This window comes from Nomascus leucogenys, chromosome 9 (assembly GCF_006542625.1).
Source record: "Nomascus leucogenys isolate Asia chromosome 9, Asia_NLE_v1, whole genome shotgun sequence".
Taxonomy (NCBI): domain Eukaryota; kingdom Metazoa; phylum Chordata; class Mammalia; order Primates; family Hylobatidae; genus Nomascus; species Nomascus leucogenys.
Window position 1 is genome coordinate 49,818,589 of NC_044389.1, and position 14,942 is coordinate 49,833,530.

The 14,942-nt window shown below is 39.5% G+C and overlaps 1 protein-coding gene across 1 annotated transcript in view; it reads left to right on the forward strand.

Moving 5' to 3' along the window:
- Window positions 1-14,942, forward strand: part of SCFD2 (sec1 family domain containing 2) — a 527,816-nt gene that overhangs the window by 126,742 nt on the left and 386,132 nt on the right. The window contains exon 4 of the mRNA XM_003268376.4: window positions 944-1,119. Coding sequence (XP_003268424.1) covers window positions 944-1,119 — 176 coding nt within the window. The remainder of the gene's footprint in view (window positions 1-943; window positions 1,120-14,942) is intronic.

Consider the following 14,942-nt stretch of genomic DNA (forward strand, 5'->3'; position numbering starts at 1 on the left):
GGATTTCAGTATAACAACCCACAAACATGGCATGGGTGAAACATACAGGAATGAATTACTTGGCTTACATCTATGTTTGGCCCCATTGCCGTTTTGCCTGGTGAGGAGAATCTGATGTCCGGGAGCTTTGTGCATAGCATGGAGGAATGGCAGGAATGAAATTTCACAGACTGGAGAGTGGGAGGAGACTCAGTGGAAAGACAGCTATTGGCAAAACTTGGAGTTAGGGGCTCTGAAGGAGTGAATCCTCAACAGTTTGTGTGTTTGTAGATGTACATGTGTTTGTACAGTCTCTATCCTTTTATGAGGTAGGCTCTCTTGTTCTAAATGTAGGTGACCATTGTAGCAAATGTGCTGTTACCCACACCAACGCTTTCTGCTGATACCTCCTCTTCCAGTGGTTTTGCCACTGTAATTCTTGATACATTTTTGTTCCAGGTAACTGCTTTTATCTCATGAATATTGTCATGAACTCACTGATGTCAATGGTAAAGTTTTAGATGAGAAATAAGCTATTTCTCATCTTTTATGTACATACACAATTAGAAATCTTACCTTTTTCCCTCTTAGATTTCTATGTCATATGTCATAAAGAGGTACTCCAAGTTGAGCTCAACAAATATTTATTTGTGTGACTTTATTTGAAAACTTATTTACAGAGTATTACATAATGATAAAATGAATTCTACTGGCAACATGACCTTGGCCAGATCCCTTAATTAGCATCCCTGTTTCCTTGCTTGCAAAATGCAAGTATTAATAATAGTACCAATTTTGCTCTTGTCACTATATAGTTGTAAGAATCACAATAGCTTAGGAAAGCTTGCAGTCAGCTCTGAAGTTCTGCCCAAATACAACACAGTGGTATTATTAATGGAAACCTTCTCGTTATTTGTACTATTCCCAGAAGGGGGTACACTGATAAATTCTTATGTTTTTCCAGGGAGAGTCACACCAGGACAGCTCGTGTCCTATATTCAGCTCTTCAAGAACAACCTCAAAGCTCTAATGAATCATTGTGGCCTCCTCCAGCTTGGGCTGGCCACAGCTCAAACGTTGAAACACCCACAGACTGCCAAGTGGGACAACTTTCTGGCTTTTGAAAGGCTCCTTCTTCAGGTATGTTGCTATGGGAACCTCGTGGGATCTTAATAATTAATGTTTTGACTTCCAGAGAAAAACCTTGACATTTATTATAGCCTTAGTAATAAATCATATTGTTGACATGTGCCCTGCTTCGTATTCTCTAAGTGCCCCCTAGTTAAAATTCAAGTAGAAACTTTTTTCACAACTGTTTTAAAAAAAAATTTTGACAGTAACATCTTTGGCTTCTCATTCAATACCAAGGATGTTTTTTGAGCATTGGACTAACCTCTGGACACCTCTTTCAATTTTATGCCATTTGGACCTTTCTTGCTCTTCATGGCATCTTTATTTGATCCTTGCTTTTCTGTAACATATTACCGCTATTTACATTTCTTCTGACATTACCTAGTTTCTAGTCCTTAAGCAACGTATAGCATGTGTCTTAAAATGGCATTTAGTAAAAAATGAAGGAAGTGATCTCCATTTGTAGTGTCTATACAGATATTTGTATGTGGGACAGGAACTTTTCATGACTGATGAAATATTTTCATGGGAAACTTTTAAAAAAATATATAGTATGTGTTTTTAAAATTATAAAATATTTTTAAAAATTATACAGTCCTTTAAAAAAGGATAGAGGATTGTGAAGCATAAATGTACATAAAATGACAAGTATCTGTAAACTTTCCACATAGACTCAATGATTTATCATTATTTTCATATTTATCATGGATCCTTTTTCATTAAAGAAATAAAACTAGAGATAAAGTTGAAGCATTTTTGATACTATATAACCATCTCTAATCTGATTTTCCTTTTTCTTTCCCTAGAGATAATTACAAGCTCAATTCATTGTTTTTATATTTTTATTAAATGTTTACTTTTTCATAAATAATATAGAGCATCTATGCTATGGGTTATAATTTTACATAAGTGGTATTATACTATAAATATCCCTAAATAGCTTGCTTTTTTCTCTCAAGGTTCTATTTTTTTTTATTATACTTTAAGTTTTAGGGTACATGTGCACAACGTGCAGGTTAGTTACATATGTATACATGTGCCATGTTGGTGTGCTGCACCCATTAACTCGCCATTTAACATTAGGTATATCTCCTAATGCTATCCCTCTTCCCTCCCCCCAACCCCACAACAGGCCCCGGTATGTGATGTTCCCCTTCCTGTGTCCATGTGTTCTCATTGTTCAATTCCCATCTATGAGTGAGAACATGCGGTGTTTGGTTTTTTGTCCTTGCGATAGTTTGCTGAGAATGATGGTTTCCAGCTTCATCCATGTCCCTACAAAGGACATGAACTCATCCTTTTTTATGGCTGCATAGTATTCCATGGTGTATATGTGCCACATTTTCTTAATCCATTCTATCATTGTTGGACATTTGGGTTGGTTCCAAGTCTTTGTGATTGTGAATAGTGCCACAATAAACATACATGTGCATGTGACTTTATAGCAGCATGATTTATAGTCCTTTGGGTATATACCCAGTAATGGGATGGCTGGGTCAAATGGTATTTCTAGTTCTGGATCCCTGAGGAATCGCCACACTGACTTCTACAATGGTTGAATTAGTTTACATTCCCACCAACAGTGTAAAAGTGTTCCTATTTCTCCACATCCTCTCCAGCACCTGTTGTTTCCTGACTTTTTAATGATGGCCATTCTAACTGGTGTGAGATGGTATCTCATTGTGGCTTTGATTTGCGTTTCTCTGATGGCCAGTGATGATGAGCATTTTTTCATGTGTTTTTTGGCTGCATAAATGTCTTCTTTTGAGAAGTGTCTGTTCATGTCCCTCGCCCACTTTTTGATGGGGTTGATTGTTTTTTTCTTGTAAATTTGTTTGAGTTCATTGCAGATTTTGGATATTAGCCCTTTGTCAGATGAATAGGTTGTGAAAATTTTCTCTCATTCTGTAGGTTGCCTGTTCACTCTGATGGTAGTTTCTTTTGCTGCGCAAAAGCTCTTTAGTCTAATTGGATCTCATTTGTCTATTTTGGCTTTTGTTGCCATTGCTTTTGATGTTTTAGACATGAAGTCCTTGCCCATGCCTATACCCTGAATGGTATTGCCTAGGTTTTCTTCTAAGGTTTTTATGGTTTTAGGTCTAACATGTAAGTCCTTAATCCATCTTGAATTAATTTTTGTATAAGGTGTAAGGAAGGGATCCAGTTTCAGCTTTCTACATATGGCTATCCAGTTTTCCCAGCACCATTTATGAAATAGGGAATCCTTTCCCCATTGCTTGTGTTTGTAAGGTTCGTCAAAGATCAGATAATTGTAGATATGCGGCATTATTTCTGAAGGCTCTGTTCTATTCCATTGATCGCTATCTCTGTTTTGGTACCAGTACCATGCTGTTTCGATTACTGTAGCCTTGTAGTATAGTTTGAAGTCAGGTAGCATGATGCCTCCAGCTTTGTTCTTTTGGCTTAGGATTGACTTGGCGATGCGGGCTCTTTTTTGGTTCCATATGAACTTCAAAGTAGTTTTTTCCAATTCTGTGAAGAAAGTCATTGGTAGCTTGATGGGGATGGCATTGAATCCATAAATTACCTTGGGCAGTATGGCCATTTTTCATGATATTGATTCTTCCAACCCATGAGCATGGAATGTTCTTCCATTTGTTTGTATCCTCTTTTATTTCATTGAGCAGTGGTTTGTAGTTCTCCTTGAAGAGGTCCTTCACATCCCTTGCAAGTTGTATTCCCAGGTATTTTATTCTCTTTGAAGCAATTGTGAATGGGAGTTCACTCATGATTTGGCTGTTTGTCTGTTATTGGTGTATAAGAATGCTTGTGATTTTATTACATCGATTTTGTATCCTGAGACTTTGCTGAAGTTTTTTATCAGCTTAAGGAGATTTTGGGCTGAGACAATGGGGTTTTCTAGATATACAATCATGTCATCTGCAAACAGGAACAATTTGACTTCCTCTTTTCCTAATTGAATACCCTTTATTTCCTTCTCCTGACTGATTGCTCTGGCCTGAACTTCCAACACTATGTTGAATAGGAGTAGTGAGAGAGGGCATCCCTGTCTTGTGCCAGTTTTCAAAGGGAATGCTTCCAGTTTTTGCCCATTCAGTATGATATTGGCTGTGGGTTTGTCATAGATAGCTCTTATTATTTTGAGATACGTCCCATCAATCCCTGATTTATTGAGAGTTTTTAGCATGAAGGGTTGTTGAATTTTGTTGAAGGCCTTTTCTGCATCTATTGAGATAATCATGTGGTTTTTGTCTTTGGTTCTGTTTATATGCTGGATTACATTTATTTATTTGCGTATGTTGAACGAGCCTTGTATCCCAGGGATGAAGCCCACTTGATCATGGTGGATAAACTTTTTGATGTGCTGCTGTATTCGGTTTGCCAGTATTTTATTGAGGATTTTTGCATCAATGTTCATTAAGGATATTGGTCTAAAATTCTCTTTTTTTTGTTGTTTCTCTGCCAGGCTTTGGTATCAGGATGATGCTGGACTTGTAAAATGAGTTAGGGAGGATTCCCTGTTTTTCTATAGTTTCAGAAGGAATGGTACCAGTTCCTCCTTGTACCTCTGGTAGAATTCGGCTGTGAATCCATCTGGTCCTGGACTCTTTTTGGTAGATAAGCTATTGATTATTGCCACAATTTCAGAGCCCATTATTGGTGTATTCAGAGATTCAACTTCTTCCTGGTTTAGTCTTGGGATGGGTGTATTTGTTGAGGAATTTATCCATTTCTTCTAGATTTTCTAGTTTATTTGCGTAGAGGTGTTTGTAGTATTCTCTGATGGTAGTTTGTATTTCTGTGGGATCGGTGATGATATCCCCTTTATCATATTTTATTGCATCTATTTGATTCTTCTCTCTTTTCTTCTTTATTAGTCTTGCTAGCAGTCTATCAATTTTGTTGATCCTTTCAAAAAACCAGCTCCTGGATTCATTAATTTTTTGAAGGGTTTTTTGTGTCTCTATTTCCTTCAGTTCTACTCTGATTTTAGTTATTTCTTGCCTTGTGCTAGCTTTTGAATGTGTTTGCTCTTGCTTTTCTATTCCTTTTAATTGTGATGTTAGGGTGTCAATTTTGGATCTTTCCTGCTTTCTGTTGTGGGCATTTAGTGCTATAAATTTCCCTCTACACACTGCTTTGAATGTGTCCAAGAGATTCTGCTATGTTGTGTCTTTGTTCTCGTTGGTTTCAAAGAACATCTTTATTTCTGCCTTCATTTTGTAATGCACCCAGTAGTCATTCAGGAGCAGGTTGTTCAGTTTCCATGTAGTTGAGCGGTTTTGAGTGAGTTTCTTAATCCTGAGTTCTAGTTTGATTGCACTGTGGTCTGAGAGACAGTTTGTTATAATTTCTGTTCTTTTACATTTGCTGAGGAGGGCTTTACTTCCAACTATGTGGTCAATTTTGGAATAGGTGTTGTGTGGTGCTGAAAATAATGTATATTGTGTTGATTTGGGGTGGAGAGTTCTGTAGGTGTCTGTTAGGTCTGCTTGGTGCAGAGCTGAGTTCAATTCCTGGGTATCCTTGTTAACTTTCTGTCTCGTTGATCTGTCTAATGTTGACAGTGGGTGTTAAAGTCTCCCATTATTATTGTGTGGGAGTCTAAGTCTCTTTGTAGGTCTCTAAGGACTTGCTTCATGAATCTGGGTGCTCCTGTATTGGGTGTATATATATTTAGGATAGTTAGCTCTTCTTGTTGAATTGATCCCTTTACCATTATGTAATGGCCTTCGTTGTCTCTTTTTCATCTTTGTTGGTTTAAAGTCTGTTTTATCAGCGACTAGGATTGCAACCCCTGCCTTTTTTTGTTTTCCATTTGCTTGGTAGATCTTCCTCCATCCCTTTATTTTGAGCCTATGTGTGTCTCTGCACGTGTGATGGGTTTCCTGAATACAGCACACTGATGAGTCTTGACTCTTTATCCAATTTGCCAGTCTGTGTCTTTTAATTGGAGCATTTAGCCCATTTACATTTAAAGTTAATATTGTTATGTGTGAATTTGATCCTGTCATTATGATGTTAGTTGGTTATTTTGCTCGTTAGTTGAAGCAGTTTCTTCCTAGCCTTGATGGTCTTTGCAATTTGGCATGTTTTTGCAGTGGCTTGTACTGGTTGTTCCTTTCCATGTTTAGTGCTTCCTTCAGGAGCTCTTTTAGGGCAGGCCTGTTGGTGACAAAATCTCTCAGCCTTTGCTTGTCTGTGAAGTATTTTATTTCTTCTTCACTTATGAAGCTTAGTTTGGCTGGATATGAAATTCTGGGTTGAAAATTCTTTTCTTTAAGAATGTCGAATATTGGCCCCCACTCTCTTCTGGCTTGTAGAGTTTCTGCGGAGAAATCCACTGTTAGTCTGATGGGCTTCCCTTTGTGTGTAACCCAACCTTTCTCTCTGGCTGCCCTTAACATTTTTTCCTTCATTTCAACTTTGGTGAATCTGACAATTATGTGTCTTGGAGTTGCTCTTCTCGAGGAGTATCTTTGTGGCGTTCTCTGTATTTCCTGAATCTGAATGTTCCCTGCCTTGCTAGATTGGGGAAGTTCTCCTGGATAATATCCTGCAGTGTGTTTTCCAACTTGGTTCCATTCTCCCCGTCACTTTCAGGTACACCAATCAGACGTAGATTTGGTCTTTTCACATACTCCCATATTTCTTGGAGGCTTTGTTTATTTCTTTTTATTCTTTTTTCTCTAAACTTCCCTTCTCGCTTCACTTCAGTCATTTCATCTTCCATCAGTGATACCCGTTCTTCCAGTTGATTGCATCAGCTCCTGAGGCTTCTGCATTCTTCATGTAGTTCTCAAGCCTTGGCTTTCAGCTCCATCAGCTCCTTTAACCACTTCTTTTCATTGGTTATTCTAGTTATGCGTTCATCTAATTCTTTTTCAAAGTTTCTGACTTCTTTGCCATTGGTTTGAATTTCCTCCTGTAGCTCGGAGTAGTTTGATCATCTGAAGCCTTCTTCTCTCAGCTCATCATAGTCATTCTCCATCCAGCTTTGTTCCATTGCTGGTGAAGAGCTGTGTTCCTTTGGAGGAGGAGAGGCGCTCTGATTTTTAGAGTTTCCAGTTTTTCTGCTCTGTTTTTTCCCCATCTTTGTGGTTTTATCTACTTTTGGTCTTTGATGATGGTGACGTACAGATGGGTTTTTGGTGTGGATGTCCTTTCTGTTTGTTAGTTTTCCTTCTACCAGACAGGACCCTCAGCTGCAGATCTGTTGGAGTTTGCTAGAGGTCCACTCCAGCCCTGTTTGCCTGGGTATCAGCAGCGGTGGCTGCAGAACAGTGGATTTTCGTGAATTGCAAATGCTGCTGCCTGATCATTCCTCTGGAAGTTTTGTCTCAGAGGAGTACCTGGCCATGTGAGGTGTCAGTCTGCCCCTACTGGGTGGTGCCTCCCAGTTGGGCTGCTTGGGGGTCAGGGACCCACTTGAGGAGGCAGTCTGCCTGTTCTCAGATCTCTAGGTGCATGCTGGGAGAACCACCACTCTCTTCAAAGCTGTCAGACAGGGACATTTAAGTCTGCAGAGGTTACTGCTGTCTTTTTGTTTGTCTGTGCCCTGCCCCCAGAGGTGGAGCCTACAGAGGCAGGCAAGCCTCCTTGAGCTGTGGTGGGCTCCACCCAGTTTGAGCTTCTGGGCTGCTTTGTTTACCTAAGCAAGCCTGGGCAATGGCAGGCGCCCCTCCCCCAGCCTTGCTGCTGCCTTGCAGTTTGATCTCAGACTGCTATGCTAGCAATCAGTGAGACTCCATGGGTGTAGGACCCTCGGAGCCAGGTGCGGGATATAATCTCCTGGTGTGCCCTTTTTTAAGCCGGTTGGAAAAGCACAGTATTAGGGTGGGAATGACCCGATTTTCCAGGTGCCATCTCTTACCCTTTTCTTTGACTAGGAAAGGGAACTCCCTGACCCGTTGTGCTTCACGAGTGAGGCAATGTCTCGCTCTGCTTCGTTTTGCGCATGGTGCGCTGCACCCACTGTCCTGCACCAACTGTCTGGCACTCCCTAGTGAGATGAACTCGGCACCTCAGATGGAAATGCAGAAATCACCCGTCTTCTGCGTCGCTCACACTGGGAGCTGTATACTGGAGCTGTTCCTATTCAGCCATCTTCGCTCCACTGCTGGCAAAATCTTGTCTCTACTGAAAATACAAAAATTAGCTGGGTATGGTGGTGGTCCTCTGTAGTCCCAGCTACTCGGGAGGCTAAGGCAGGAGAATTTCTTGAACCTGGGAGGCAGAGGTTGCAGTAAGCTGAGATTGTGTCACTGCACTTCAGCCTGGGTGACAGAGGGAGACTCCATATCAAAAATAAATAAATAAATAAATACATAAATAAATAAAGTGATATATGTAGATCTAGCTCATTCCTTTAAACCACATCATAAGTATACAATTTATTTATGCAATCTATACTGATGTTTAGTTAGGCTGTTGCATTTGTGGTGTGTTTGTGTGTGCGTGTGTGTGTGTTGTCTGTGTGTGTGCATGTAAGATTAGGAAGAATTATGCAGTGAATACCCTGGAATATGTCTCCTGTTATATATTGTTCAGTTTACCAAATATTGCCAAAAATATTGAAGCAGGTAAGGCTCAAAGCTGTGTCGTCTTCAGGATGTCAGTGAGCCGCCTTTATTATCCCAGAATGTCTAAGGTATCACAAACATATATCAAGAGGCAATAAATGGAGCTTATTTCTTAATTATGTATTTTTCCTATCTAGGCAAAAAGAAAAAAAAAACTTTCTGAATCCTTAATGATGTCTATGAGCCTTACCTCAAAATATCTTATTTTTTGAGATGATAATTTTTGTTGTTTATGGTGGTTGGTTTTCTGTCATTTGGAGCCAAAATACACTCATCTTTTTCCCATTAATATGTAATATACTAAGATCCCAAATAAAAGTGTTTTTTTATCCCCAGTTTTTAGTTTGTTCTAGTTGTCAGTTTATCTATCAGTGTTTTTAAATCCATATGTTCAGTTTTATGCTTTTATTCATGGGTATTTTAAGGTTTTAATGCCATTATGAATTCAATTTTTAAAATTCAGTTTTCCAGTTGTTTATTGTTGGCATGTAGGAATATCTTGACTCATGAATAGTGATCATGGATCCAACAACTTGCATTTTGTAATGATATTTGTTTTCTTATTTCTGGTTGTTATTTATTGATTGTCCTGGGCTTTCTGTGTGGGCAAGAATATTATCTGTGAATAAAGTCAGTTTTGTTTCTTCGTTTCCACACTTAATACCAAGTGTCTTTCATAGTGCATTGACTAGGCATGCTAGGTCCTTTTTCAGTAAGAGTCATGCTAACAGCCATCTTCATTTTATTCTTTACTTTAAGGAATATGTTCCCAAATGTTACCATTAAGTATTATGTTCACTGCGGTTTTGTTTTGTTTTTAATCAGACTAAGGAAGTTTCTTCCTAATCCTAGTTTGCCGTTTTTTTTTTTTTTTAGTGATGCATTAGTGTTGCATTTTGTTTAATGCAGATTATTATTTTTTTAAATGACTATATAGTTTTTCTCCCATAATCTGTTAATGTGGTGAATTGAGTTTATAACTTTTTTAATGCTAAATAATCTTCATTGCATTCCTGGGACAAATTCAACTTGTTCCCACACACACATACACTCACACACATGTAAACATATGCAGACACACACACACATACAAATTGCTGGATTTAGCTTATTAATATTTTCCATAGAAATTTGCATTTATGCTCATAGGTGAAATTAGGATTTTTTTCTTTCTTTTTTTGAGACAGGTCTTGCTCTGTCACCCAGGTTGGAGTGCAGTGGCGTGATCTCAGTTCACTGCAACCTCCACCTCCTGAGTTTAAGTGATTTTCCCATGTCAGCCTCCCCAATAGCTGGAATTACAGGTGTGCGCCACCACGCCCAGCTAATTTTTGTATTTTTTTGTAGAGATAGGGTTTCACCATGTTGGCCATGCTGATCTCGAACTGCTGACCTCAAGTGATCTGCCCGCCTTGGCCTCCCAGTGTTGGGATTACAGGCTTGAGCCACTGCACCTGGACTATATTTTTTCTTTATTGTTCTGCCCATGGTCTGGTTTTCCCAAAAAGATTATATTATAATAGTTTAGTAAAGTCAGTTAGGGTAAGTTTTACTTTTTCTATTCTCTATTTGTTTAAAAAAGGAATTATCAGTTGCTTAAAAGTAAAATACTTCCAAAAAATAACCTGGACCTATTTCTTCGTTGTTGATATTTATAATTATAATAATATAAGTAATAATAAGTGTTTCAAAACCATAATTTCTTCAATTCTTTATCACTTTGATTTATCTTCTGTCAGAGGTGATTTTAAATTACTCACAATGATTCTGAATTTACCAGTTATACCATTTTAAAACATATTTCTATCTCTATCACTGTCTTTATCTCTGTCTTCATTAAAAACTATGAGCTGATATTACTTTCATATTTCTTTTTAAAATTTTTTTGAGACAGGGTCTCACTCTGTCACCCAGATTGAGTGCAGTGGCATGATCACCACTCAGTGTAGCCTCGACATCCCAGGATCAAGTGATCCTCCCACCTCAGCCTCCTGAGTAGCTGGAACTACAGGAATGCACCAGCACTCCTGGCTCATTTTTATTTTTTATTTTCTGTAGAAATGGGATCTTTCTGTATTGCCCGGGCTGGTCTCAAACTCCTGGACTCAAGTGATCCTCCCACCTTGGCCTACCAAAACGTTGGGATTACAGGCATGAGCCACTGTACTTGGTCTAATATCAGGGCTCTAGTCTAATAGTACAGGGTTCATTCTAGTTTTCCCCCTTTCCATAATTGTACCTCCCTTCTCTGACAGTCAGGAACTTGTCTCCCACTATCCTCGACATATTTAATTACTTTACCAGTCCCCACGATGCCTCCTTACCTCACCTGGGCTCTCCCTTCCTGCTCCAGGCCATGGCCAAGCCCACATGGATGTTCTCTCTCACTTTGTACAGAGGCACCCTTGTGGAAACCTCCTCATAGGGATGCTCTTCTACCTCAATTGAGCTCTGACATCTCACCCTGTGCTGCCCCTGCCTCTGCCTTCTTCATAGAGGCCCTCCTCTCATGCCTCTCGGGCTCCAGCTGCCCACACTAAGCCCACACTGTGGCTTTTATGGCACAGATACCCTTCCTCATTCTGCAGGCTCTGACACTTTATGCTGAGTCACTACCATTGCTACTGCCTTCCTTAGCTGCCCTCACCACCCTGCTCAGCATCCTACACTGCATCCTGGGATGTTGTTGTCACTCAGCCTCCACCTGGATACCTTTTGTCACCTGCTTTGGTTCTGACAATCCATGCAGGGCTGCTGCTACATTCTCCCCTCTCCTCCAGTCTCCCCATCCCTTCGAGATGTCCTCTTCACTCCACTTGGGTCCTGGTAGTCATATGGACACCATCCTTACCTTGCTCAGGTTCTGATCCCCTGCCCTGGATCCTCACTTCCACCGCCTTCCACCTGGATGCCCTTTCCATGCCCTTGGGTTCCAACAACCCCTGTGAGACTCTCCCATGCACAAATGCCCTCCTCATCTGGTTCTGGCTCTGACACCATGCTCTAGGCTGCCATTGTCTCCCCTGTGGACACCCTCTTCATACTCATGGGCTCTGATAACCTGCCCTAAGCCACTATTGTGCACTCCTTCATTCCCCCTGCCCTACCGTATGGACAATCTCTTCACCCTGCTGCTGTCTACATCACATGTCCTCTAAAGTGAGCCCCACTCCAAAATCTCATAAAATTGGTTCAAAACAAGACTATACAGAGATTTTCTCCTGAGGATGATAATCTTTCTAGGTAAGCTTACTAAAGTTTTCTGAAGAAACTTGACATATTAATTCTAAGCGATTTTTTATTTGTAATTAATTTTTGGAATCTTTTGTTCCATATTAGACTCTTAGACTATTAGATGTGATCATAGTAATTGGTGTGGTTCTTTCAACAATTAAAGAAAGAATTGAAAGACTGAGGAACCCCAGGCATGGTGGTACACATCGGTAGTTTCAGCTACTCACGAGGCTGAAGTATGAGGATTACTCGAAGTCAGGAGTTTGAGGCTGCAGTGGCCTGTGAATAGCCACTGTGCTCCAGCCTGGCAACATAGAGAGACCCCTTTGCCTCCGCCCAATCTCTTAAATAAATAAGATTGGGGAAAAGAAGTAAACATTTAAAATACTAAAATCCTACTTTTATCGTAATTGCATATCACCCTGACCAGTATTGTGTTCTCAGTCACTTCTGGGTCCTTACAAGTTAGGGTTTTAGCATAGGCGAATGTATAAACTGATCATCGGAATGCTCTTTGTTTATGGAGATGCTTACTTTACATAGTATATACTCATCCATTAGTTTAACAAGTCATAATATATGGGCAGCTGCCCCTTTTACAGGCTTTGGTTTGAAAGTAGGGCATTTGTGTTTATTTTGAGCATGAGGACAACCTTTCGTTTTTCCCCAAGTGCTTGAGAGCCACCAAGAAATTTCAGCTAATATTGAGAATTGTTTATTTCTTGAGAGACTCATTTCCACCACTTTCTACCAGGCCTCCATCACTGAAACCTCAATGTTTACTTTATGGCCTAAGTAATGTTATAGACAACCTTAGCTAAAAAAAAGAAATCGGTCTTAGAAATCTACAATTAAAAATAGGTTACTGCATTTCTTCTACTTACAATGGTTTTGGTGATCTAACGACTAGTCAGCAAGAGACCTGAGGACTATTTGTAAGATACCATTTGACCCAGCCATCCCATTACTGGGTATATACCCAAAGGACTATAAATCATGCTGCTATAAAGACACATGCACACGTATGTTTATTGCGGCACTATTCACAATAGCAAAGAGTTGGAACCAACCCAAATGTCCAACAACGATAGACTGGATTAAGAAAATGTGGCACATATACACCATGGAATACTATGCAGCCATAAAAAATGATGAGTTCATGTCCTTTGTAGGGACATGGATGAAACTGGAAAACATCATTCTCAGTAAACTATCGCAAGGACAAAAAACCAAACACCACATGTTCTCACTCATAGGTGGGAATTGAACAATGAGAACTCATGGACACAGGAAGGGGAACATCACACTCGGGGGACTGTTGTGGGGTTGTGGGAGGGGGGAGGGATAGCATTAGGAGATATACCTAATGCTAAATGACGAGTTAATGGGTGCAGCAAAACAACATGGCACATGGATACATATGTAACAAACCTGCACATTGTGCACATGTACCCTAAAACCTAAAGTATAATAATAAAAAATTTAAAAAAAAGAAAAAAAAAGATTTGTGTTGGACTTACACTCCTAGAAACAATAGATTTATACATTTAATTTCTAAAGATAATATTATATGCTCAAAAGAGAAACCTTTTTGAGTATTCTTGGGGAAAATCTAATATCTGTTAGCAGTGAGTACAATTTGAAAAGCCGAAGGAGATAAAGCATCTTCGTGACTCCTTTTTTCTCTCTCTTATCTCCAAGGTCCAATATCACTGTCAGTGTTTTAGGCATTGAATGCATGTGTGCTAGTTATAAAATAATTCTGATTTTGCTTCAAATTTAAAGTGTAGAAAAGAACAAGTTTAAACTGATCATAGATATGTTTATGATTCAATTAGTGAGTGTTTTCACAAAGTAGCTTTGCCTTTTAATTAAAGTACAAATTCATTGAATTTGGTGAAAGGGTGTAAAGTATGACGAATTCGTTTCTTGTAGTATAGCAAGAGAGTCTGGCTTAGTTTCCTCATCTAAAGAGAAATAAAGTATCTACCTCATAGTGTTATTGTCAGGATTGAGTCCGATTACATGTGTACTATTTTTTTTTTTTTTTTTTTTTTTTTTTTTGTTTTTTTTTTTTTGAGACGGAGTCTCGCTCTGTCGCCCAGGCTGGAGTGCAGTGGCGCGATCTCGGCTCACTGCAAGCTCCGCCTCCCGGGTTCACGCCATTCTCCTGCCTCAGCCTCTCCGAGTAGCTGGGACTACAGGCGCCCACCACCACGCCCGGCTAATTTTTTGTATTTTTAGTAGAGACGGGGTTTCACCATGGTCTCGATCTCCTGACCTCATGATCCGCCCGCCTTGGCCTCCCAAAGTGCTGGGATTACAAGCGTGAGCCACCGCGCCCAGCCATACATGTGTATTAATACACATATTTGTGTGTTATGTATTAATACACATAATTAATACATAGCTAAGAATAAATTATCTACCTCATACTGTTATTGTCAGGATTGAGTGAGACTATATGTGTATTAATGCATAACTAAGTACAGTAAATCCTCAATAAATAGTCATTATTATTTATTCTTTCAGCTGGGTCAAAAATATTACAAATGCTGTCTTATTTTATGTGAGTAATGCCTTTAATATATTCTCACCTGGATTTTGGTTTCCTAAATTAAAATTTATTAAGGAAGAATGAGTTTGTCACTTAGAAAAATGTTACTATCTTTTTATATTTACCATTTGATAATGTTTGACAGTATTTTTCTTTAAACCTTGATTTAAAGCCTACTTTTTCTGCAATGGATAGCTGATGTTTTTATGCTAGTCATCACAAGAAAAAAGCTTTTTTTCCCCATTAAAAATTTATTGGCCAGGCCTGGTGCCTCACACCTGCAATCCTGAGGGAGGAGGATCACTTGAGGCCAGAAGTTCAAGACCAGTCTGGGCAACATAGTGAGACCTTGTCTGTACTAAAAATGAAAAAAAAAAATTAACTGGATATGGTGGTGCATGCTTGTGGTCCCAGCTACTCAGGAGGCTGAGGCAGGAGGATCACTTGAGCCCAGAAGGTCAAAGCTGCAGTGAGCT